This window comes from Pseudopipra pipra, chromosome 18, assembly GCF_036250125.1.
Source record: "Pseudopipra pipra isolate bDixPip1 chromosome 18, bDixPip1.hap1, whole genome shotgun sequence".
Classification (NCBI taxonomy): Eukaryota; Metazoa; Chordata; class Aves; order Passeriformes; family Pipridae; genus Pseudopipra; species Pseudopipra pipra.
The window spans coordinates 5,771,847-5,798,383 of record NC_087566.1 but is presented as its reverse complement, the minus strand read 5'-3'; the positions used below and the strand labels follow the sequence as shown (position 1 = coordinate 5,798,383).

General features: G+C 46.7%; 2 protein-coding genes across 4 annotated transcripts in view; both read left to right on the top strand.

Moving 5' to 3' along the window:
• The first annotated feature begins 223 nt into the window (after nt 1-223).
• Nucleotides 224-9,117, top strand: ESS2 (ess-2 splicing factor homolog). Its single transcript, XM_064674797.1, has 10 exons — nt 224-417; nt 718-886; nt 1,356-1,451; nt 2,052-2,218; nt 3,461-3,578; nt 4,233-4,366; nt 4,511-4,613; nt 5,945-6,054; nt 6,959-7,074; nt 7,652-9,117. The coding sequence occupies exons 1-10, from the start codon at nt 262-264 to the stop codon at nt 7,935-7,937; spliced, it is 1,455 nt and encodes a 484-aa protein (XP_064530867.1). The 5' UTR covers nt 224-261; the 3' UTR covers nt 7,938-9,117.
• A 3,920-nt stretch (nt 9,118-13,037) lies between these two features.
• DGCR2 (DiGeorge syndrome critical region gene 2) overlaps nt 13,038-26,537 on the top strand; it is a 47,553-nt gene continuing 34,053 nt past the window's right edge. For all 3 annotated transcript variants that reach the window (XM_064674759.1, XM_064674758.1, XM_064674757.1), the window contains exon 1: nt 13,038-13,385. In XM_064674759.1, coding sequence (XP_064530829.1) covers nt 13,307-13,385 — 79 coding nt within the window. In that variant the 5' untranslated portion in view covers nt 13,038-13,306. The remainder of the gene's footprint in view (nt 13,386-26,537) is intronic.

Below are 26,537 nucleotides of genomic sequence, written 5' to 3'. Positions count from 1 at the left end.
GCTCCCATTCCAGTTCCCATCCCAGTTCCCATCCCAACTCCCATCCCAGCTCCCACCTCAATTCCCATCCCAACTCCCATCCCAGCTCCCATCTCGTTCCCACCCCAGTTCCCATCCTCATCCCTTGTCCCGGAGTGGGACCGGGCAGGTCCTCCCGTCCAGCAGGGGGCGCGCGCGGCCGTTCGGGCCGCCCCGTGGCGCGCAGCTGTGACGTCACGGGGCGGAGGAGGAAGAGGCCGCGGCCGCCCCGGGCCCGACGCGATGGAGGCGCTGCCGGTGCCGCTGCCCGCGGCCTCCCCCGCCGCTCTGCTGCCCGCCGCCGCCGCCGCGGGCCCCGTCGCCGGGACGGCCAAGGAGGCGACGTCGCCGGCGCCGAGGCAGGCGAAGAAGATCCTGGACGAGGACGCCTACATTGAGGTGAGGCGGCGGGCCCGGCAGGCCCCGCTCCGCCGGTGCCCGGGCCGAGCGCTTCGGGTCGGCCCGGCCGGGTCCGCCCGGCCGGGTCCGCCCGCGGCCGCTGCCCGCTGTAACCGCGGCTGCGGGTCGGGACAGCGCCGTGGCCGCCCCCCGGGTCTGCGGCGGGAGCTGAGAGCGCTCCGCCACCGGCGCGGGGCCCGCGGGCTGCCCGTCCTGCCCGGGGCTGTGCGCGGCCGGCCCCGAGCTCAGCTGGCGTTCCCGGGTGTCCCGGCGTGGCTGAGCAGCTGCCTCTGTTTGCAGAGCTTGGAGAAGATCATTCAGCGGGATTTCTTCCCCGACGTGGAGAAGCTGCGGGCGCAGAAGGAGTATCTGGAGGCTGAGGAAAACGGCGACTTGGAGAAGATGAGGCAAATTGCCATCAAATTTGGCTCCTCCTTGAGCAAATCGTCGAGGGACACACCTGCACCCTGTAAGAAGCGCCTCTCTGGGGCATCAGGAGTTTGTATCTGATACTGTTGCTCTGCTATCTAACTTGGTGCAGACAGTGCTTATCTAAAAGGTTAAAGGTTGACATGCTTTATTGTGACAAAGGACACATGTCTCCAGGGGGTTTCCCTTCCTCCCCAGTGCAGGTGCTGGCCCTGGGCTGAGTTAGGATTGTTCTGCTGTTCCTTCTGTAGGCAAAAGCAGGGGGTAGGGTGGCAAATACACTGGGCTGTGGCTCTCCTGGGAATTTCTCCCAGGAGGAGAAAAACGATGTCTTAGATGAGACCAAAATCTAGACAGGATTGAATACAGTATTTTGGAGTCTTTCCACAAGTTTTTAATTAATTTGCCCTCTTGATGTGCCTTCTGTGACTTGTTTGGCACATGACCCTCAGAGCAAGGGTCCTGATATGTGCTCTGGTAACCAAGTGAACCTTTATTTTCTGTGACAGATGTTACCCCAGCCACGTTTGAAACCCCAGAAGTGCATCCAGGCGGCCTTCCACTGGGAAGTAAATCCAAAGGTGGCATCAAATCTTCAGAAGAAGGTAGGAAATTGTTGTTTCTCTAGCTGAATTCTTCAGCAGCAGGAAAATATTCTTCTGAGCTCTGTCTCCTCTAAGGGTTTTGGGTACTTAGAACATGTTTAAGCAGTTTTCCTTTAACCTTCTGGTAGGTGAAAATGATCCCTCTGAAGTTGGACTTGATGTAATGTTTTACATTTAATGTTTTACGTCATCTGTGTGAATTCTCTTTGTGGCTGTGTAAATTCTTAACTTAGCTGATCTCTTCAAAGGCAGTAAATTTTTCCTGTGTCACCTGAAATAAATTCTTCAGTAAGCAAAGACTGGAGGGGCAGAGCTGTCTGTAGGGCACGTTACAAGTGTCTGCTAGCAGCTGTCCTCTTATGTGCTTTACCATTAAAACACATAGCTATAAAGGCCATAAAAGGTTTTATGTAAAAGTTGGTTATATGTGTTCCAAAAAAGATTTATTCCTGTGTGAATATATTTGTTTCACCGAGTTCCATGTTAGCTGTCAGTGTGTCCGTGGAGGGCTCGCTGCCAGGAGGATTAGCAGTTATATGTAGTGCTCTCACAGAAAGGGAGGCATTAACCTTTCTCAGGCTTCTTCCCTCCTCTTGTTAGGAGAAGCAGAAAAAGATGATAAAGATGCCCTTCCCAGCCTGGACACCTTCCTGGCCAAGCACACGAGTGAAGATAATGCTTCGTTTGAGCAGATCATGGAGGTGGCCAAGGAGAAGGAGAAGGTCAAGCACGCCTGGCTGTACAGTGCAGAGGAGGAGTACACACGGGTAGGAACTGCCCTTCCACAGGGACACGGCAGGGAAATGCCAGTTCAGTCTCTTGCTTGCTTGCTTGATAAACAGAATATTGTCTTGCCTTCTGTTTTCTGATCTTACTATAAATACTGATGAGAATTGTTGGCTGTTGGCTGTTGCATTGGGCTGTTAAATCACTCATATTATTAAGTAAGAGTAGAAAGATCTCGATTTTGCATAGTGGGTGCATAGGCTGATCATGACTAAGTCTGAGCTAAGCCTGAGTCCTGTGACTGCTCTTTGCTTCTTTGTGCAGTCCTATTTTTTCCCCATCTGTAAGAACAGTGTTGGCTTAGTTGCTGAGGATTTGTCTCTTAAAGCTTTGAGACTGCAAAGCACTGCACTGAGTGCAGATATTGCTGTCCTTGACAGTCTCCTCTGTAAGCAGCAGCACCAGGGAGAGCAGCTGAGAACAGTTCCTGGTGTTTGTCCATCAGCCCTTTGTTGTTTGTAGTTAGACTGTGTGTCTCATTTCAGTTTTCTGTTACTAGTCCTACCCCCTTCAGCTGCCCAAGCACAGTACTGTGTGAGCATGGCTGGCTGTGCTGTCCTCCTCAGCTCCCTCTGGGGCAGGTCCAGAGCTGTTCTGGGGCTGCTTTGTCAATCCTTAACCATCAGCAGCGAGCAGCTGGCAGTGCTGCCAGATGTGTCAGTGATGGATGAGGGCTGCAGTGCCTTTAATGAAGTTTGGCACTGACACATGAGTGTTTACTGCTGTTGTTGTGAGGGAGTGTTATTTTTTTATCCCAGCTGATGTAAACCCTCAGAGTCTGTTACAGTAAAAATGCCCTCTGTGGCTCATTATACATCTTGAATGCTTTCATCCAGAATTAAAAGGCAGGCAGCAGGAGAGCTCTTGCAAAGCACAGGGGTTGTTTCAGGTCAAGGTGAAGCTACTGGAGCTGGTCTTGTGCTGGAGTTGTGTCTTGCTGTCAGCCAGCACTCTAGTCAGACCTTACATTTCCTTGCATAGTGTGCTTCGTAGGGAGTGGTTGTTTGGAAGCTCACCTGGGATCAGGATGGTTTCTCAAATGCCAGTTGCCAAAGAGAGAGTGCTTGTGCTGTGCCCGATGCAAAGTGTGCAAGGGCAGGTGGCTGAGCCTGTGGTTGACCTCTCCAAAGTGTGTCTGCCTGAATAAAAGATTGCAGGAGGCTATTTCAGACCTCTGGGGTTTTTTTCTACCCTTTTAAATTTTTTTCCTATTGCCTTTTCAGCGACAAAATGAAAACCTGGCACTTCCTTCAGCAGAGCAGCAAGCTCTGGAGAATGTGAAGGCTGGACTGGATACCTGGGAATACACAGCTCGGAACACCCTCATGTATTATCCAACAGGTGAGGCACACAGGTCTCATGGGAAAGGCATTGGTTCTGGTGGGTTGACTCCAAACAGTGCTTACAGCATTTCTATATGTGACTGAGCAGCTCTTACAAGTTTTTTTTTCTGTGAAGCTCAGATATGCAAAATTGTTTCAAAAAAGTAATTTTTTCCTTTTTCCCTTTTCTTTCGTATTTTCTGATTCCAAACTTTGATCATGTTCTATTTGTCTCTGAAAAGCTCATTATCTTATTATAAAAGCACTTGTTTTCAGGAGCCAAGTCTGTCTTTATGAACACTTTGTTGTCATCTTTATTCATTCTTTGCTCAAAGAGTGCTACTTGGGCTTATATAGGAAAATACATAATTTTGTAAATGCAATTTTCTTTTTTGGCTATAAAGTGTACAGTTGGTAATTTCTGTAAACCAGTGAAGTAGAGAAAAGAAAGTCTTGTTTACTTTTTTCTTTAAACTAAACATTCGATTTCAGGTGGTACAAAACATGTATCTAGTGCAAACTTTGTTTCAAGTTGCTGTAGATACACAGTGAAATTGCTGATGTGTTTTGTATTGTGTAGGAATGTGTGGCAAGTGCCATGTTGATCAAGAGCTTTAGAACAACTGCCTGCTGTTACCTGAGCCCTTTCTTAAAAGACATTTTGCTTTTCAAGGTGTACCTGATGAGAGTGATGTCTTTAAGAAGCCCAGGGAAGTTGTCCATCGAAACACCCGCTTTGTGAAGGACCCTTTTAGTCAAGCTGTGAGCAAATCACAGCTCCAGCAAGCTGCAGCCCTCAATGCTCAGGTTGGATAATCTTACTTCTTCTCACTAAAACCTAGTTATTGCTCTGCCCTCTGGTGTGGTTCATCCACCAGGAGAGCTGTGTGTGTGCTGGGTACAGCTGACTCACCTTTCTCCATGTGAATGGCCTTGTCTTTTTTATTTCAGTACAAACAGGGCAAAGTGGGACCAGATGGGAAAGAACTGATACCCCAGGAGTCTCCAAAAGTGAACGGATATGGGTTTGTGGCTACCCCCTCTCCTGCCCCTGGTAAGAGAATTTTCTTTTTTCTCTATTTTAAGATGCACTTATTTTGATACTCTCTTTGTTCCACACCAGGGTGTCATTACTGGGTTAGACAAGGAGGTAAAGCCTATCTGTGTGTATCTATCTGTGTGTATCTCATGAGCTGGTGACATTTTGTGTGCCGTGTATGGCAGCTCAGTGCAGGGCTTAAATCTCAGTCCAATACACTGCTGGAAGTCACACTGTACTGAAGGCTCTGAGCCAGCTGCTGTGCCATTCATTGCTCAGGAATCATCTGGGGCATGGTGAGCCTCCCTTGGCAACTGCGGTGCTGCAGCTGCTTGTTTTATCCCTGGGTGATGCCTTTCTAGAGCTTAAAGATAAGAATTCAAAATTTCACAAACACTAATCTTCTAACAAGCTCGGGTGCTTACTTGTGTCAGTGTGTCCTGACTCAGTGATGGTTCAGCCTGGCTCAGAGGATGTGGCATATCTCACTTCATTCACAGTCTAACCCACTGTTTTCATCCAGGTCTTTTTAGGTTCTTCCTTTATCTGCATGCACTTGTGTATTACAGATTCCTTTGGTTCAGATGTAGTAGCTGCGGGATGCTTTCAGTTAGAACAGACTGATTATTTTTCTTTCAGTTGAAACGTGGTACTGAATTTATAGCTGTTCCTCACCAGCCACGCTGTTTTCTCTGGTTTTTTGTCATTATGCCAAAGACTGACCGTACTGGGGCTTTCCCTCCGGGAAGCCTGTAGGTGGCGTTTGGAGCGCACCTCCTTTATCCATTGTCAGCGCCTTTTCCAAGCGCTGGACAGCGCGATTTTCTAGCCAGAGATTTAATCGGGCTCTTAGAAATTGTTCTGCAGCTGTTGGCCAAGGCACAGTCACTGTTTGGCACAGGGTGGCCCCAAGGTGACTGGAGGGTACATGTGGCTGTAACATGTTTCTGAAGTCCTCTGCCTGTTTTCCTACTTTCAAAGAGTTCCCTGTGTGGAAGGAGTTTTTATACAGTGGCAGAGGGGAAGAGTAGTACTGTAGAGAGAAAAGTGAGAGTGTCACTAAGCAAAAGCTCACCAAATGTAAAAATACATAGAAAGGTCAGTGCTTGGCTGTTGTAACTGAGAGGGTGACACAGCTACAGGCAATCCTGGGAGTTTAAGGTGTAAGGGAGTTTAATGGGAACCACATTACTGTTTGCATTGGCTGTGATTTCCTCTGCAGTGGAGGGGCTCCTTGGTGTGTGGATGAATTTCCTGCATTTCCTAATTTGCTTCTCTGTTCTTTTTTGTGGTGAATGGACAGTCAAATGTCTTGCACGGGCATGACTTTTTAAATTTGTTTTTAGGTGTGAATGAGTCTCCTTTTATGACATGGGGTGAGATTGAGAGCACCCCTTTGCGTCTGGAAGGGTCAGAAACACCCTATGTGGACAGAACCCCTGGACCAGCCTTCAAGGTATTTCATGTCAGGGAGTCAACATCCCATTTGTTTTTTAGGGGGGAGGACTAAGAAGGGAAAGGCAAGTGAGTAAGTAATAGATTAACATTGTTGTGGAGTGTGACACATCTCTGGGTGGTGTTCCCAGTCCTTGAGACTGATAATCTAGTTTGTGCTTGGAGGGTGGAGGTGGGCATGGATGCACACGGAAGACACTTGGTGGAGGTACCTGAGGTGCAATACACACTGTTGGCAGGAAAATGAGATTCTACATTTGATGATGGACCCAGACAGAGGGGCTTTCAGAGGAAGCTGAAGAGACACACTGTTTCTCTGATTTTAATGTATAAACGGGTGGAAATTGTGGGATTTCCCTCTGGCTGGATCTTCTGGCTGTCACAGCCTGAGGCAGATGTATCAATTGAGAGTAGAAAAGACACGCTGCCTTTGCTAATGGCACCTAACCCTGCGTGCTACCTGTCCCCTGCTGGTGTCACTGAATGCGAGCTGAGATTGTTGAGTTTCAGAAAGGTGTAATTTGCTGTATGTGCCTCTTGTTTTGTCAGACTCCAAAGCCTTTGACTGGTTCTCCTGCTGTTTAGCAATGTCTGTGTTTGCCTGAGAGCTGGCTGGCTACAGGCCAGGCAAGACACAAGTGACATTGTTTGTCTAGGAGAGACAGCAGGAGGAAATGCCAGAGGTAATGGCTGCTTCCTTGGCTGGACTGGTTTTACCATTTCTGTTACTTGCTAAGGCAGGTTGAAGGTCTCTGTGTCCTCTCTGGCTTTTTTATAGCAGCAGAGAGGTGCAGGCTGACCCAACCTCTCCCTGGTTTAGATCCCTGTACACTGGAATCCAGCTGTGAAGGGGCTTTAACTCATTTTTGCAGCACTCATGAGTGAACTGTGTGATGCCTTTACAGATCCTGGAGCCTGGGCGCCGTGAGAGGTTGGGACTCAAGATGGCCAATGAAGTGGCAGCTAAAAATCGAGCAAAGAAGCAGGAGGCACTTCGAAAAGTGACAGAAAACTTGGCCAGGTGAGACTTCTGTTTTGACAGCAGAACTGGGGATGGGTGTTACCTGATGGGATTTAAATCAGCAGATGTAGAAAGGAAGGAATGGTGGAAGGGAAGGATACTGGAAGCAGGAAGAGGTACATTCGGACTGAAAGTTTTTAAAAATTAAAAATTTAGATATTAAAAAACTTAATCCCTGAGGGAAGGTGGCTGGTGGCTGTCCCTGATACTCTCTCTTGTCAGCATTGCTGTTCTGCCCTACAGCCAGCCAGCAGTGGATCAATGTCTTGCCTCATTGCAAAGAGGAGACACGGTAAGAGTTGTGTGGCTGGGTCATGGGAAGGACAGAACAGGCTCAAAGCAAATGTCAGGCAGTGCCACTGGAGGCAGGTTTGGGAGGGATGTAGGAGGTTTCTCTGCCACTTGTCTCTAGAGATACAGGCTGTGTTTACCTGCAGGCAGGATGATTTCTGCAGGCAGTGGGTCTGGTCTGTGGGGGGAGTGGATACTGAGCTCACCTGTGGAGGCAATAATGCTTTTCGTGACAGAGGCAGATTTTTTACTGTAAAATCTTTTAAAACTGTTTATTCTATTTCAGCCTCACTCCAAAAGGACTAAGCCCAGCAATGTCACCAGCTTTGCAGAGACTGGTAAACAGGACTGCAAGTAAATACACCGACAAAGCCCTGCGAGCCAGCTACACCCCCTCCCCAGCCCACACAGGAACTCCTGGTTACAAGACCCCGGCCAGTGGGCCCCAAACACCCCAGAGCACCCCACAGTCTAGGACAGTGTCTCACACACCAGTATCTCAGGATACTACATCAATCACGGACAATTTACTGCAGCTTCCTAAAAGAAGAAAAGCGTCTGATTTCCTCTGAATATTCCAATCACTTGGAAGGTGGTGGTGACCTGGCTGTGCTCGGGACTGCAGACTGGTTGTTGGAAACTGGGAAAATGAAGATAATTTTCTCTGTTTAAGCTGGCCACACATTTGAATTCGTTTCTGTACAGATACATCTATTTCTAAAATGGGCTAAGCCTTCCTAAAAGGCTGAACTAGACTTTGTTCCAGCTTGTCAAACTTCTTTGAGTTTGTACTTTGCAGAAGAGAGGACACAACTGAGACATAACACAGAATTTTGGAGAGGTTCTCTTTAATTTGAATTTAAACTGATAGAGTTCACAAGTTAGACCAACTTTGTGATCTTATTAAAACCAGCAGTCCTTAAGAGGATCCCTGTTCCTCCTCCACTCCTTATACTTGTGCAGAATGGGATTTGCCTTGCTGCTTTTGCTCAGGCTTTTCTTTCCATGGGTTTTGGGCTCGCCCTCTTCTGCAGCTGGCAGAGGGGAAGGGACCAGATTTGTTTTTATAGCTGCTCTGTGTGTGACTCAAAAGACTTGACGATGTTGATGATCACAACACAAGGGCTGGGGACAGTCCTGAGTCATCTACCAGGATGACAGTGCCATTCTGGAGGACAGAAGTGGTACTTCTGATAGCCACACAGGGGCTTTTTTTTGGTGTTTTCCTCCCATTCTTTGAAACTTTTGGCTAATTTTTAGAACAACCCAAAAAAAAAAAAAAAAAAAAAGGCAAAGCAATTTTAACCATTTGTAGCCTGCTCTCAGAGCTGTGGTTACTCCAGTGTGAGCTGACCTCTGTGTGTGGGATGAGCCCTTGTGTGGTGTGATCCAGCCTGGAGAAGCACCGTTTAGGAGGAAGCAGAAGTAGCCAGATGTGTGCACTTCTTGCACCACACCTGAGTACAAGACAGCCTGTGTAACGCTTGGCAGTGTTGACATTTGCTATAATCACGTGATGTTTTACTGAAGGAACATCCATGGAAAGTTTTATGCAGCTCTGAGGATCTGCAGCCTGCTCTAAGGTCTGGGGTGTTGGATGCTGTGTTTGTCTTGGTGGAGAACTTCCTCCTCTGTGGTTTCCCCTGCTACTTCCAAAACTTGTGTCCCTGACTCCGAAAAACCCTTCCAAGGGACTTGGGTTTTATAGTGCACCTTTTAAAAATAAATTAATCAACATGGCATTTCCAGGAATCATGACTCAAGAAGTTAATAATTTTTCCCTTTTTTGTCCAGAAATAATTGAAGGCTAAGTTTTTTCTTTAAGCTAAAATATTATTCTCAGGTACCCCTGAATGAATGTAAAAGGAATCCATTTACTAAAGTTTCCATGCTTTCAGAGATGTCCTTTAAGGACAGAACTGTCTAAATACCAATCAAGCTCCTAGGTAATTTCAAATACTAATTATTTCATAGTGAAATACTTATCTCCATTAAACACAGGAGCTCTCTGTTGGAGTGCACAGGCAGATGGTCAGGCCCTGGCCTGGAGTTTGGGTCGCTGAGGGGACCAGGAGCAAGGAGCAGACGTGACATTCCTATCCATTTGTGGGTGTGGCAGTTCTCTCTTCTGAGTGTGGGATGTACTTGAAGATGGGCAGTGTTTCAGGGGCTGTGGATGGGGAGTACACGTGGGTCAGGAGCGGGATGTGACGTGTCTGCCATGGCATTTTAAACTGGTTGTGCTCATACCAAGGTGTAGCTGGAATAATAGAAAGGGAAATATGATGTCTGAGAGTAGTTAGTTCTGTGTTGTGCAATTCAGGCCTAAAAGCAGGTTGCATTAAATATCCTGTGGATGGTGTTGGTTTTGTGTTTGCCCTCAAGTGAATTAACCTAGACAGCTGTACTAAAATCACAGTCTTGATTCTGCCACACTGAAGGGCCTTCACACGGTTTCTGGAAATGTAATTTCTTTTCAGTTGAATGCTATAAAACTGGATCTCTTGAAGGGGCTGTAGTGCTCTTCAGATTGGCTGTTCCTGTAATATCTGGTCTCTGCTTCCTGCTGCAGTTCAGCCCCTGATATCTGTAATTAGGGAATCAGTAAATTCTTTGTTGTGAGATATTTTTGCTGCTATAGCAGTGGCAGATAATCTGCCTTACAGGGCCAAATCTAGTGTGAAAAGCCATCTTGGTTCTTGATGACTTGTGATTTTCTCTTTTCCTCCCATTTTTCAGCAGGTTATTTTTCTGTTACTGTTCCAGTTCCTATGTGCAAAGTCCAAGCACTTCCTCAACCAGAATAACACCCAGAGCTCTCCTGAGGCTGCAGGGGTGGTTGGTGGTGAGCAGTGGTGGCTGTGGGGCTCTCCTGGTGGCAGGGCTGGCTGCTGTGGATTATGGGCTGCTTGGAAATTGCAGGAGCCTCACTGGACCTGGGGCTGTGTGATGTGACTTGGGGCTGTAATACCACATCCAGAGCCTTGGGTGCTTGCATGTGCAGCCTGGGCCTTGGCTACTTGCTCTGTGCAGGATAGAAGATGAAAGACCACAAGAGATTCGTGTTCTGATAAGTCTTATTACTGAGCCCTTCACCTTCAGGACCAGAAGCCTTTCCCTGGGCCAGGGGTAACCACCCCTGCCATGGTGCAGGGGCTGCAGCTTTTCATCCACCTGAAAACAGGTTCCTCTAAGGGCTGGGGCTCTCTGCTGCTTTCTACTTCTCTGATTATTTAGCTAGAAGGGAAGCTGTGGTTGGAGATACTTTGTTGTTTTGGGGGATTGGGCTATTTCTCTGCAAAAATAGAGGAAATGGATCTGCTCACTCAGGGGAGTGGGAAATGAAGCAATTCCCACTTCCTCATATTTGCATTTGATGCTGGCCCAACAGCAGCTGGCTACAAACCCCAGCTCAGGCTCAGGCCAGGACCAGAGCCAGGTTCAGCCACCACCCCCCTTAGCCCCTTCTCTCCACCTCTCCTGGCCACAGCAGCACAGGTGCTCTGCTCTTGCTGGTTAGAGAAATACTTGTTCCCAGTAGGAAACGGAGTGCCTGGGACGTGCCAGCTCCCGCACACCCTGGGCAGAGCCAGGGCCAAGCAGCCTGTGCCCTGTTCTCATGGTGGAGGCATCGTAGGATATTTAATTATGCATCCTGGTGTATGGTGCAATGCCCAGCCCTGGGTGCTGTCGGTTTGGGGTGGATAAGGAATGCCCTGGATCAGCCTAGGGCTGGCCTGTGAAGCTGTGCTGCAGGAAGCCAGGCTCAGAACAGCCTGTCCCCACAGCATCCCATGGGAGGAGCAAAGCTGGGAGTTTGATGCTTATGCTTTGTACTGGAGTGTGTTGTCATGCTTTGGGTCCCTGTGGACGCTCGGATCATGACAGTATTTGGCAGTACACACAAGTTGGCAAAGTGGGTTTTGGCCTAAATCTTCAGGCAATGTCCTGTTGCTTGTGATGCACTCCAGAGGGTCCCTAAGCACATGTCCCCAGCCATGCAGTGCTCCTGGAGCCCCCAGGGCTCACAGCTCCAAGCTCAAGCTTGCTGCTACCCCAGCACCAGGGACCTCTTGGCAGGCACCAATTTCCACTGCCACATTGAACTTCATGTTTAGGTTTGGAAAAAGCACCTCCCTGGTGCTGCTGATCTGAGCACGGCACCAGCTCCTGTGGGGCCAGAGGAGATGCTATTCTAGGAATCCTACAGAAGCCCTCATTCCATGCCTGCAGATCAGCAGCTGGCCTGGGCAGTGGCTGAGGGGGAGCAGAAGTATCTGTACATTCATCGGGAATACCCCTGAGGGAAGTTTGTTGCTGGGTATAGTGAGTAACTGATATTAACAGGGAAACGAGGAGTGTGTAAAATTGGGCCAAAATGGTTTTAGTGTTTTATTTGAGAACTTCAAATTGTAGCATAAGAGTGAAAAACACCTTGTTGTAAACAAAAATAAAAAAATTATAAAAATGTCCCAGGCAGCTTCCCAGATTGTGACTTTGACTCTGAACAAGATTATACTGAAAAGCTGGAACTCCCTGCAGGGGAAGGTGATGGCTCTCTGCTTGACCCCAGTTGCCATTGTGCCTGGCCCCTGGCTGAGCTCGTGCCCTGGCGCTGCCCAAACACTTCCAGCTGTCAGAGGAAATTCTAGATCAATTTGGGAAGCAGGTGTTGATGCTAAAACTGCCTTTTGATCCTTTTTGAGCCACCTGGGCTGACCTCCATCCAGCACCAGTTGTGGCACTGGGCTGCTGCCTCCTCCCCAGTGGCAACACCCAGGGTCAAATTCCTACAGGCACCTGTCACTTGCAGGGCCACTAACAACGACCTGAGCCGCACAATTAGCTTTCTTTATGCATTTCCTCTCTGTCTGGGCCTGGGAGCTGGGAACGTAGTTTTTCCAGGGGGTATGGAAACACCAGCCATCTCCAGCACTGGCTGCGGGGATGTTCCAGGTGCCACCCCTGCAGGGACTGTCCCACCCTGCCCTGGGTAGGTGGGAGCAGAGTAATGAAGAGGCAAATGATGGTCAACCTGGGAGCTCGCTGGGTCAGGGAGGGTGGTGCCACTGGGAAGTGTGTGCAGGGGCAAGTGAAGGCCATTGCAGCAGGGATGGAGGGGACCTGGAAAGGCCAACCTGGGAGACAAAGGAGTGTGGCTGGGGCTGGGGACAGGTTTTCTGGTGGTGATGGAGGTGAGCAGGAAAGGACATTCCAGCAGGGGACAGGGAAACGCTGTCCTGGAGGGAGAGGGGACTGGTGGAGGCTGTCCCGGGAGCTGAAGAGAACTGAGCAAGGCCATCCCGGGGGGATGGAGAAACTGGGCTTGCCGTTCTGGTGAGGACTGAGGGGACTGGTAGAGGCCATCCCGGGGGGCTGGGGACGGCTGGCAGTGGCCATCCTGTGGGACACAGATGGATCGGTGCGGGTTGTCCCAGGGGGCACAGAGACCCCCGACCGCCCTGAGGGGCCGGTGCGCACGGCCCCAAACTCTTCACCGCCCCCTGCCGGCGGCCCCGCCCCCCTCTGCCACCCGGCCCCGCCCATCGCCGTAAGTGAGCGGGGCACACGCGAGCCCGGCGCCCGGCCCCGCCCCCTCGCAGCCGATTGGTCGGGCGGCGCGCGGCGGGCGGGGGCGTGTCGCCGCGGGCACGGCGGTGGCGGGGAGGCGCGGCCGCCATCTTGTGCGCCGGCGGAGCCTGCGAGCGGCCCCAGCGCGGCCGCCGGACCCGCCGCTCCCGCCGCTCGCGCCGCACCCAGGGCCGCCCGCTCCCCGCCCCGGGGCGGCGGCGGACGGCGGAGGGAGGGGAACAGCCCGGTGCGGACGGGCCCCCCGCAGCCCCCCCCGCGGGCCCGGCGGCGGCCCCTCCTCCCCGCCGCTCCTCGCGTCTCTCTCCGCGGGTTTGTGGCGCTGTGCCGGGGGAGGATGAACGGAGGATAAATGGTGCCCAAGGCGGACAGCGGCACCTTCCTCCTCCTCTTCCTCCTGGTGCTGAGCATCACCGAGCCGCTGCGGCCAGGTAAGGGCGGCGGGGCCGCGGCGGGGCCGGGGGTGCCGGGCCACCCTCCTCCTCCTGCTCAGCCCGCGGGCGGGTCCCGGGCTCGGGGGCGCCGGGGGAGCGGGCGGCGGGGGGAGCCCCCGGGGACAGCCCGGATCGGGGGCGGCGTGTCCTAGGGTCCCGGCCCGGTGTGGGCTCTACAGCCGCTTTGGCGCTTAAACAGAGCCGGGACCCGCCCGAGCATCGGTGCCCTGTGCCGGCTGCCTGGATCAGAGAGAGCCGGGATTTACCCCGTGAGTCAGGGAAAAACGCTCCTGTTAAAGTGTGAAAGCTTGGGTAGAAATCTGCATAACCCTACGGGCAACGAGCGCTGGAAATGTGATGCCGTGACTAAGTTTTCAGGTGCTTCTTACTTTACCTGCTTTTATGTTGTGGGCCTCGGGTGCCAACGCAGCCAGACGAAACACTCACTTTCAAAGTGCCATTCGAGCCTGCCAGAAGGAGAAAAAAATCCTGGTTCCTGTGTCATCTCTCTAGTTCTGTTTGTCCTTCTTTTAGGGAAATAAATCAGCGATGGAGTTTTGTGTGCTAGCTGCTGGGCACGGAGCTTAAAATCTTAAGATGATTAACTTTGGAGAAATGGTTGGTGTTCGCATGTTGAAAACTACAGCTTTTCTTGATATGCCGCTCAGCTGGGGTTTCTTTTTGGTGTTGAACTCTCTTGGAGCTCGGCAGAGCCCTCAGGTATCTTGGGCTGCTCCTGCCAAAAGCATCAGTAGCCAGTGTGAGGCTGCCTGGAGTGGCTTTGCAGGTTTGAGAACCATCCTCCCATTGCACCGAGCGACTGCTCCTGGGTGGTACTTGCTCCTTGTAAATCGGAGAATGAGAACCATGGTGTTCTTTGAAACCCCCTTGTTCTTTCTCGTCAAAATAACTTTTATGACCCAGACTAATAAAACGTGAGCTGCGTCTAAGCGAGTTCCCAGCAGAGCTGGAACACAATTGGGTCAGTGTAAGCAGAGTTATTGAAATAACTTAGGTGTTGAAACTGCTCTGTGTTTGCCTTGTTTTGTTTTAGCTTGTTTTTTTGGCAGTGCAGTGTATACACAGGGCTTATGATATGCACTTAAGTAGCCAAAAAAGCAAAGTACACGGTGTTGCTAGCCTAGCATTATTACAGCTAGAGGCTTTTATGGCTGAGAAGGTACTGTGTAAAACTGATTTCAGGCACCTCCTCTGTAGCTGTCACTAAGTGCTACAGGCAGCTGGATTGCTGGCTGGAAAGGTTCAGATTCATAGCTGCCTGTGTGCTTTTACAGGTGGGTAGAATTGACCCTGAACTCAGTTGGTGTTGAGCATTGTAGCCTCCTAGGAATTAGCAAATGGCATTTTTCATATTGTGTCAGCACATTTGTTGTTCCAGTTTGATATTGAACCTCTGTCAGCAGCTGATGCTTGATGGATGAAGACAAGTTTTTCACTGAGGTTTGCTTCTTTAAGACAAATGATTTTTTCCCACTGGCTCTCTAATGTACCTACTTTAGAGATTTGTGCTGCTGTAGCCTCACTGGCAGAAGTGTCCTTCTTGTGAGCAAACCTTAACTCATCTGCTCAGGTTCTAACCACTGCCTTTGAAACCTGCAGCATTAGGATTCCCCTGTGGCGACTCCACGTGAGTTCCATGAATTTTGCCCAAACCATACGTACTCCTGAACCTAATGTGAAGTAACACAGCTGGATATAGTGCTGCAGCTGGAATTCCTTGCTGTACGAGGAGTTTCTGAGTTCCATTTGGAATACACTCATCCATCCTGTTTACTTGGTGGCTCCAGATGAGTGTGATGGTTGAGCTGTCCATGGTGATGCCTCTCCTTCCTCCTCAGGAGAGTCCATCACTTCTGAGTGGGCTCACAGCTTTTTGCCAATGTTAATTCCTTTTTTTGATTTGCTTCATTTAATATCTTGAACATGCTGTCTCAAACAGATCACCTGTTCAGTAGATTAAATAGTATATGGTTTGATCCTGAAACACGAGGTGCAAATAGGGAAAACCTGGTTCTTGCAAGTTCAGAGGATGTACAGAACCAAATTTACCATTTTAATCAATGATGAAGAAGTCTCTGTAGTCTTTTTTTGGGGGAGAGACAGGAAGAGAAGAGTATTCTCCTTCTCAGAAAGAGTATTTGAACTTAGGATTTATTTCCCTAGTGGTATTTGCTTTACCTTTTGCTTCTTTAAACCTGTGTGTTGTAGCAACTGTCTTTCTGGTTTAGAAAGGACACCTGCAGCTTGCTTAGCTTAAATCTGTACTTGGAGCTATGAGATGAGTGCTGCAGAGTGATGGGAGGTTTTATGTACTCCGAGATGAATGTGTAGTCCCTTCACAATTCAGTCCCGGCGGATCAGGCATCTCTTTGTGTTTCCATGTTAATTTGACACTGGCTTTGTGTGCGTGTTCTTGCTGTGCTCTTCAGATAAATAAAACCTTCTTTTAAGCCTCCTCAACTGTAGTATCTTTTCATGCAATCTGAAAGGCAGTGATTTTACATGGACCTATTTTTTCTGCATTTAGGATGAGATGGGTTTTAGTAAATTAAGAGAGAAATTAATTAAAATGTCTTCTTTTTACCCTGATTTTTCTGCCTTGGTTACATGAGTGTTTTACACTACTGTCATCACTAACAGGGTGAGTTACTTTCAACATACCACAACATTGGCCCCAGCTGTGGAGACTTGGGCTCCTGAAGGTACTGTGGGCAGTTAGAATTTTCTGAGCCTGTGGGTTTTTAATTATAATTTTGTGCCTTTGAGAATCTCTGCTTTGACTTTTTTGTTGTCCCAGTCTTTCTCTTTCTGTTTTGACCATAACCTGCTTGTTTTGACTAGTTGCCTGCTTTATAATGCATTTTTGAAAGAGTTCTTTTTTTAAAAAAAATAGGACATTTCTCTTTGAGTTGTGTTACTCATTATGTGTTTGGAGTCTGCTAATGTGAATTGGAGCTGAATGTATTGGACTCTTCCAAGTCTATGGGTGTAGAGTGAAGGACTAACTTAATATTTCCTCCAAACACTACTGAATTTACTCTGTCTGGCATTCAGACACTTGCTTTTTAGGGATATTTACCACAGGGGGGTTTGGCTTAATAATATCTTCTCCAGGACAACTCCAAACATCTGCTTCAGGTTATCTGACTGTCTGGCTGAGAGCTGGTGTCTTTAAGTAAAGAAATACTTCAGTGGTGTGTTAGCTGAGTCACAGTAAGCTGTTCTGGTGGATTTGGACCGAGTTTCTGAACCAGTGCATTTCTGTTGGTTATCAAAGGAGCATCAGAGATGTAAATTGTTATGAATGCAGTTTTTCACAGTGGGGGAATATTTAAGAAGTTCCTCTTTCTGCTACCATCCCATTACACCACTGAGAAGCAGGGGTTTGCTGTCTTTGTGTAGCGTTGGGAACTTAAGCAGTCTGGAACGATCAGCACAACGTGTTTCAGAAGTGTTTAGAGGATTAATTAAGATCATCATCGCTAAAGACAATAACATGTTTTCATATTTCTCTAACAAGATACTGCTGTGTGCTAATGGAAAACACTTAAACATGGTCAGGCTTTATATTGGATTTTGTAATAGTGGTTTAGTACAGAGCCTTGTGAATGTAGGTCATCGGGCTTTCTTATTAGAGCGTTTGCCAGGCAGCTAAAAGCCAATTGAGTTCTAGTTCTTGCAGCGTTTTTTCTCCACTTCAAAGCCAACTAAAGGAAGTAATTTTATTACCCGAGGTCTGTTTTAAAAAATATTGCACAGCATACCTAATCTGCAATGCTTAGAAAGACTTGCCAGTGCAAGTGGTCTGGTTAAAACCCTACACTCCAGCTCACAGTTTGAACTTCCCCTATGCTCTGGAGCTCACTCACAGCTGTGGTTATGTCCTCACAGGTGGGGTGTTGGTGTTCTGACACGGTACAACTGACAAGTGTGTTTAAATTGCTCTTTCTTGTCTTTTGGTCAAAAGTTGTAGGTCTTAAGTGCAAGGGAGAGCTCACTGGAGTAGAGGCCTAAACAAACCCACAATCAGCATAGTTTCAATGTGCTCCACTTGTGTGCTGTGACTGGATGTGTCTGGTTTTGTCCAGTTGAAGTGTGTTGGTTAATTCAATTGGAGACCCAAATATATTGTTGATAAAATGTACTCTGGCCCAGCGTTCCTCTGCTTTAAAAGGAGTTTGTTGGTAGGCAAATAAAACCCCTTATTTTGGTCTTTATTTTCTGTCTCTACCTTAGTGAGAGCTGTGGTGAATTTGTTGGGGTTCATGTCGTCACTAACTGCAGTCTCTGTCTGTGTATTTAGCTGAATTCCCGAGTGAAAGGTTCTAGGTGTGAGGGGCAGAAGGGTTTTTATCACACCTCCTCAGTTAGTTTTGCTGAAAGTGGGGCTTGGCCTGTCTTCCAGTCTGGTGTTTTCCCCCCATCCTCTTACTTCTCTATCTACTGGTTTTAGGTTTTCTTTTTCTTCCTGCTGTTACCTCTTGGTGAGCTCGTGTCTTGATGTTCCTTGCTCTGCTGTTTGCTGTTATTGCAGCTGCAGAGCGAGGCTGATGGACGTGAAAAGAGTTTCTTATGTCTGCCCTCAGTGTAGCAGGGAGACAAAGCAGAAGGTACCAGACCTTATTAGCAGGTCTGATCCTTTAAGACTAGTAATTCCTGATGTTAATTATAAAGCAAATTTTTTGAGGTGCAAGTGGATTTGCTACTAGCCATGGCTGCAAAGTAAAGGAGAAGAAAGGAGTCAGTAGGCACAGGGCTGTTTGCATGCACTGCTCTGAGAAGGAATAAACCAGAAGGACACCATGGGGATTTGCAGAGATGTGACTTTTATGTCCCTACGGTAGGTTTAGGGGCAGAGGAAGGTTGGTCCAGAACAGCAGAAGTGATGGAAAAGAGAGCACTGCATCAGGAGGAGGCAGCTGTGCTGCTTTCTCGGTAGTTGAGGGGAAAGGCCCAGCTAGCTTGGAGAGAGAGGAACTTTAGATACTAAGTATGAAAGATGTAAAATCCCCCAGTGAATGTAAAAAATTTCTGACAAGAGTTCAGTGAATCATTCCTTCCTTTGGAATTAGCTTTATTAGGGCTGGTTTTGATGTTGAATTGTAATGCAAGAATAGTAGCTACCTCTGTGGTCCATCTTTGAGTAAAGCCTGGGTCTCTGGGTTTTTGCGTTGTGGTTTCTTGCACCTTTTAGAAGTTCTCCTTTGATGCTGTGAGATGCATGTTAATAACTTCCACCCTGAGTGGAGCTTGTGGTACCTGAAGCCTGACCAGAGCAGAACCTGGAAACAACTCCATGGCATCACTGCTCCTGCCCCTCAGGGGTTAATGAGGCTGCTCAAGTTTGTTTTGTGTTTTGAAATGGAGGACATGTGCCTTGGGTTCTTGCTATCAATGCAAGAACCCAAGGCTCTGCAAATCTTTGCCTGTGTGATCTCAAGGGTTAACCTGTGATGAGAAGAGCCTTGGTAATCTTTTATTCTATGTAGACTGATAGATAGTTATGGCTAGGAGTACTGAGAGATTGGGTAGTCCGTCTTCCTGTCCTAAAACAACATCTGGCAAATCCAGGCAATTCCTGAAGGATGTTTGTCTAGCCTATTGCTAATGATTTCCTGTGATAGAGACTCCAAACACCAGATTCTTTTGGTAAGTCCAGTTGCCAGTCTGTTCTGCAATTAGGGTTTATTTGTGTCTAAGTGCAGTCTAATGCACGTCCCTCTTAAGCTGCAGCTTTAAAGAGCAGATTGAGTTTCCCAAGACCATTCAGGTAGCAGGACCCACTAGTTTTTCCACAGTGGTAAGTGTGGTGGGTGCCTGGTAGTGCCTCTTCCTTCCTGGCTTTTGCCTCTCTGGAAAGGTTTCTGTTCCATTCAGGATCCTTGCATGGCAGGTTCACGTGTCACACTTCAGTGGTGGTTTTGTAGAGGACCCCCTGAGTTGAGGAGAAGTCACGGATGGGTTGGTGAACTCATTGATCAGCTGTAGCAGAACTCAAGTAACTGAGTTGCTTAAAAACGTGAGTTTGGGATTAACCTTTAATCCACATTCCCTGAACTGTGAAATCCTCTGGCATCTTGTGGTTTCTGTGAAACTTTAAATTTTTCTTTGTTTTAAAGGGTAAGCCTGCTAATTCTAGGGTTGTTGAACGTTGCTTTAATGGTATTTGTTATGTGGAACTCCCAAGGAAGTTATTATTAGTGTTTGCCTGTCATTCAGATAATTTAGAAATACAGTTTTAAGTTTAATGGCAATTACTGGTTGCTTCACTAACTATAGCTAAACAAAATGACATTCAATTTCCTAGTTAATTCAAATTAAAATTGGTTGATCTAACCATGGCATTTAGTTTCTGTTCTGTTTATTGATTATTGTGCTTGAGAATTGTCAGCTGGCTCAGTGGGTGGAAATGTAGAGGTAGCTTTTGGTGGCTGCTTTTGGGACATTCCCTGCTCTTCTGTCCTTTCACTCAATGATTTTTCTTTGTCTTATATTCATTTGTATAACTCTTTTTTTCCTACGTTGTCTTCTCTTTCAGAGTATCTCTATGTTTTGTCTGTGCTAATATTTCTTCAGCAATGTAAATAAAAAGATTTATTCTGACATAGAAGTAATTTATGTGTTCTTATACACTTTAAAAGAAAACAAGTAAGTAATCCTGCTTCTCACACCTGCTTGGTTGGAGTTTGTGCCCAAGCAGCATTTTGCCCTGTGTACACTAAACTTCTAAAACTTGTTACAGCTTGTTTTTATGAAGGGGTGGTCAAAACTGTGTTTGTGTTTTCTCTCTGTTGAATTTGTGAAATTATTTAATACGCTTAAATTACTCTTTACCAATTAAAATCAGTAACATAAGTGTACTCTATTCGTGAGATCTTGGAAAATCTTTATGAAATATCAGGAATCTTGCAGGAGTGAGATCCAAGACTTAATTAGAAGTATTATACTCTCTCAATTCTGGTAGTAATCAGATTGGAGAGAAGTGATTCAAGGATGCTATAGTGCTCATCTGTGTCTTTCTGAGCAATAATGGAGTTGAATGTAATTTTTCTATTAATGTGGCAGCTAAAAATGGCAGAGTTTTGTGGTGTGGTACCTAACACGTGCATGATAGATGCTGGCTGAAGAGTGCTGCAGTACTTGAGTCATTAGAAGGTTTGGGGAATGAGAGAACTACTCCTAGGGGGTTAAGTGGCTTTTTATAAACACGTTGGACCTTTATTTGCTGCTTCTGATAGAACTGTTAAACTCAGGAGTTTGATATGTGGAATTTCTCTCCAGGAAGAGGAAAGCACGGGATCTCATACAGTGTGGACAGATGCAGTGGTGGCTGACAGCGGCCACATCCCTGCTGTGTTCCCATTCCGTGGAAGGGGGGAATTTTATTTACTCAAAGCATGAGCCGTTTGCTCCAGTACAGGAGAGCCACTGCACCAGCTCCTGTGCAAAGCATAAAACATGGTTTCTGTATTTGAGGTCACAGTACTTCTGTATATCAGATTTTTGCTCTTAAGTGTTCTGGGTGCTTGCTCATCAAGTCTCGTACAAGAGGTGGAGGCAAAAAGAAAGAATCAGGAGCAAAAGCCTTTTTTAGTGTGACCTGCATTTGAATAGTGCTCAGGCACAGCTTTCTGCTCTCCCTGAATTGTTGGATTCCTGTTTAAGACCTTGACCTTTCTTAGGGCCCTGTAGAGAACTTCTTCCACATTCATTTGGTTTTGAAATTAAGAAATGGTGTTAGTTTTTGGAGAGGGGGGTTAAAAATACCTGATTTCATAGGCAGAATTTTGTCACCTGTTTCGCTTTAAAGACTACTGTGATTCCTCATGTTTTATTTCAGCAAATACATACTTGGCTTTAAATGGTATATTTTCATTAGCTTTTCAGAATTGCTCATGTGCTGAAAATTTAAGGATATGCCTAAATACTGCTGAATCCTGCATTAAAAAAAAAAAAAAAAAAAAAAGGACGAGATAGGAACTTTTTTGTTTTCCTGTGAAGTAGGAACATGTGTTGTCTTGCTGAAAGTAAATGGGCACGCTAAGTAATACTGCTGAAATCTGGCAATTCCTCCTTGCAATTTAATGGTGGCTACAAATTAGCCTTGATTGCTCTGACAGTTCTTGAATTGCTATTATCGTGTTTCATCTGAGTACTCTTCTTGTTGAAACCTGATCTAAAGAAAACACTAATACAGTTCACGTAAAATTTTTTATTTGAATTTTTCCTCTGAGGAAAACAGATCTTTACAGTGTATTTGTTGAGTTTTAGTTTGATTGGTTGGGGGTTTTTTATTGGTTGTTTTAGACACCTGCAGTTTATTTGGTCAAAGGGAATACAGATTCTTTCCCTGGTGATTATTCCTAAGTGAAAACCATTTCGCACATGAACAAATATTGATCCAAACTGACTTGACTGGATAGGTATTAATCCTGAGAATACAGGAAGAGAAGAGGAACCATGTCACATGCCTAGATTTTTTGGGAGCAGTTTTGGGTAGGCAGCTACCAGGTAATAGCTTTAGATATAGAAGTACTTTCTAGATTACTTTTACTGATAGTTTCTCTAGATCACTTTAGAGGCTTTTCATCAAACAGCCTGTACAGACACTGTCGGAAAATGAGGGGAAAAAGAAATGTTCCTGGTATTCAAATACTACTGATTACCAGGCTGATCCTTCTAGGATTGCTGGCACTGCTGTGTGGTTCTGAACATAACTCAAATGTGGCGAAGGACCAGGGCAGATGCCTCTTGGGAGGAGGGAGGTGCAGGTAATGCTGAAAACTTGTGAAGACAGAGCTGAGAACCAAGTGCTTTTCCTTTGTTCAGAATGACCCACCTCTGTGAAGAACTGCAAGCAAGAAAGAAGAGTATATGTACATTAATGTGATGTTTGAGAGTGTTTGGATACAATGGAGTATGAGAATCATGTAAGAGCTGTGTTTAGAAGATGGTAAAGGTCTGAAGTGAGGATTGAATCTTGTAAGAGCTGTGTTTAGAAGATGGTAAAGGTCTGAAGTGAGGATTGAGAGTGGATTCTAGAAACAGCTGAGCTGAGGTACCCAGGTATTTTAAGTATCTGTGTTGTGTGTGGGATAATCCATGTGCCCTGACCTGAGTGGATTGTAGGGAGAAAGCACTGTTGGGGATGGTGCTCTTTTCTGAACACAGTTGATGACTTGCTGAGTATGTCACTGCTGATGTCTTTCTTAAAGGACTTTTTCTCTGTTGCTGCATTTGTTGGGAGAATTAGTATGTTGTGTGTGTGACTCTATTTAAATTCTGTGTGAGGAACAAAGCTATCTTCTTAGCACCCATGAGCATGTTTCATAAGTAGTGGGGTTTGATGAAACCTGAACTCCTGAATTTGTCTCCTGTGTCCCTGTACTTCCTCTGCTGTAGTACCCTTGCCTGACACTGATTTAATAAGGCTGTGTTTTCCCCATGTCCCCTCTGTCTGTCCTCTGGCATGAGGAAGCTGGGAGTCCTGCAGGGTCTGGTGCAAGGTTCAGTTACCCCAGCTCACCACTTCCCTCCTCTGCCAGCTGGGAGCCACCCCACTGTGGTGACAGGTGACAGCACCTGTGCTGGCACCTGCTGAGCAGTGCAAGCCATGCTGGGGTTTCCTGCCCTCTGAAGCTCAAGAAGATCATAGTTTCCTTCCCTTGTGCAAGCTTTGGAAAGCTTAGAACCACACTTTACGCTGTGTTTTCCTAGTCTTGACTTTTCTCAAGCTTGCTTAAAATTGTTTAGTGAATTTGTGAGGTGTCATTGGCACTTCCACTCATCCAATGATCAGCTTTCTTTAGGTAAAGGGTAAAAAATTTGGTGCTGCGCAGGTTTAAGTCACTTGTCATTGTTGTGCTGGAACACTGAAGCCCCACCTGTACAAAACATCTGAAGTCCTGAACAAGGGTGTTAGTGTAGAGGAGCTGTAGGATTTAATTCTGAGCCATATTGAAGGCTTCTCAAGTACCCATGGCTTTGGTTTTGTTTGCACTGAGTGCTCTTTGTGCCTGTGCTGTATTTTACTTTTCCCTTCTGCCTATTTACTTATTATCATAATATAATAGTTTCTTAGGGGGGGGAAAAAGCGTGAGCCTGTTGCTTAGCCTGGTATTTTCACTGCTATGAAAATAAACTGTTTTTCAGTCTGGAATGCTGCATTGCCTAATTCACAGTATTCTTTCAGTTTAGTTCAAGTAGCAAGTTTTGTTTTCTCTTTGGTTTTAGCAGTATTGGAGACTTGGGAAATACATTTTTTTCTGTTTCAGCCTTAGGAATGTGTCCACATTCATAAAGCACAAAGTCTGTATTTTGTAAATCTTAAGAAGTTATAGCCAGGTTTCCCATTCAAGATGCTCTGGTGTTGTTGCTTTGCCTGAATGCTGGATCTCTTGCTCTGCCTGTGCTTTTTTTCTTTGTTGTTTTGATTTCCCTTTTCCCCCCCATCCTTACTGGCATTGAGTTTGCCCTCCAGACAAAGAGCAGACAATGAATTGCAGCGAATGACACTTGTGAGCAAGATAAAACTGGGTCAGTTCCAAGCTTGTGCAGGGTGTAGGTGTAATAAATATAGAATCATAGAATTGTTTTGGTTGGAAAAGACCTTTGATACTATTGAGTCCAACCATTAACCCAGCATTGCCAAGTCCACCACTAAACCATGTCCCCAAGTGCCACATCTACACGTCTTTTACGTAACTCCAGGGATGGTGACTCCACTGTTTCCCTGGGCAGTTTGTTCCAGTGCTTCACAACCCTCTTAGTGAAGAAATTTTTTCTAATATTCAATCTAAACATCCTCTGGTGCAACTTAAGGCCATTTCTCCTTGTCCTATTGCTTGTTACTTGGGAGAACCCCCACCTCCCTACAACCTCTATTCAGGTAGTTGTAGAGAGTGATAAGGTCTCCCCTGACCCTACTTTTCTCCAGGCTAAACAACCCCAGCTCCTTCAGCTGCTTGTTATCAGACTTGTACCCCAGACTCTTCCCCAGCTTCATTCCCTTCTCTAGACTCCCTTCAGCATCTCAGTGTCCTTCTTGTAGTGAGGGGCCCAAAACTGAGCACAGGATTTGAGGCGTGGCCTCACCTGTGCCCAGCACAGGGGGTCACTGCCCCGGTCTTGCTGCCACACTATTGCTGATACAGGCCAGGATGCCATGGGCCTTTTCCACCGAGCAGTTTTCCAGCTGCTCTTCCCAAAGCCTGAAGCACTGCTTGGAGTTGTTGTGACCCCAGTGCAGGGCCTGGCCCTTGGCCTTGTTGACCGTCCCACGGTTGGCCTCAGCCCACTGATCCAGCCTGTCCAGGTGCCTCTGCAGAGCCTTGCTACCTTCCAGCAGATCAATGCTCCTGCCCAACGAGGTGTCATCTGTCAACTTACTGAGGATGCTCTTGATCCCCTCATCCAGATAATCAATAAAGACATTAAACAGGAGTGGCCCCAGTACTGAGCCCTGGGGAGCACCACTAGTGACTGGCCCCAGTTGGATGTAGCACCTTCACCACGGCCCGGCCATCCAGGCACTTGTTTACCCGGTGAGCAGTGCATCCATGGGAGGCGTGAGCTGCCAATTTCTCCAGGAGAATGCTGTGGGAAATGGTGTCAAAGCTTTGCTGAAGTCTAGATAGATGAAGCTTTTGGTGGATGTTGGGGTGATGTAGTGTAACTTACTGTGACAGAACACTGAGTAATACTGAATGTTCATTAGAGTTATTCATTAAGGATTTACAGGTTTCAGCTGGAGTGCTGTCACAATTTTAATTACTTCATGAAACAGCATGCTGAGGTCATGCAGAAAATGCCAGTGCCTCTGACATGTATTATTTATTTCTTTTTGGAACTGATGCATTCCTATTAAATGGAATTATAACTTATGAATCTCTAATTTTCAGGAGCTGGAATTAAGTTTGAGAATAGGTGTGGATTGTGTTTTGGCTATGAGCATATCATGGGCCCTTTTTTTCCCCTCAGGCTCTCTTGTGCTTTCATACTTCTGCACGTACTCAGGCTGTGATCAACCAAAGCTACCTGATGTAAGGGTACCTTAGGCACATTTTCAGTATCACAGGTGAATGACCAGTCATTTTAGCTCCTGTGTAATGAAACATGTAAAAGGAATGCTCTATCCTTTCCTAGTTTTTTAATTCTTCAGAAGGCTTTTAATTTTAATTATTCTATAGGCTTTTCACTGGAGGAACAGTAAACAGAACCAGTTTTATTGAGGAACTTCAATAAACTTTATCTCTGAAATGGATGATTGTCTGATGGTGACATATGAGCTTCAGAGATAGTTTTCTTCTCTGGAAGTAAGTTGGTGTTATCATAGTCTGCTTTTCTCCTACTGTGGCTTTGTTACAAAGTACTGGATGTACTTACTGTGCTACGCTGAATGCAGCAGTGGGTGGTATAATAGTAAACTTAAAAACATGTAATGGAAGTCAGAATCACCAAGTGACAGGGAGACCTGCTGGGAAGCGAATGGTTTGTGAAAACTTCTCTAGATCTGGAGCTGAGGGAAATGCCATTTAGGTATGGCTTTGCTTCCCTGAGAGAAGAGCCTTTGTGTGGGATCAGGAATACCTCAAAGACAAGTTAAAAACAAGAAAACCTGTTCAAAGTCTGTGTCAGAGCATCCTCAAGTGCTGTTTGTAGTCGGCAGCTCAGTCCCCAAAGCTGTTCAGCAACTGCCTTTTGGCCACCACGAGCAGAGGTGGGGCAGGATGGCCCTGTTCTTTCCAGGCTGGCAGATTTTCAGGAATTTTGTGAGATACAGAGTACCTGCTCCAGTGAACTTCACCTGTGGACTTGGGGGACGTCCAGGTTAGGAATACTACTTTTCAAGTGCAGAGGACTACCTTAAGGACAGTTTTTTCGCCTGTCTGCTGAGGATTACATTATGATAACCACTGTTATTGTTGTGTTGGGAATATTAAGAATATTTTAAAGTTTATGGTACTGCAGTAAAAGCCAGTTTAGAGAAATATTGTTTGTGTTATGCTCCCTCTTGAGCATAAATATTAGATATGGAGCTGTGTTTGTTTCTGTGATGATGATGGGCGTGGTGTTCCTTTTGTTGTTGTTTTGTTTCTGATGCTTGTTTGCAGGCATTTGGTGAGCATT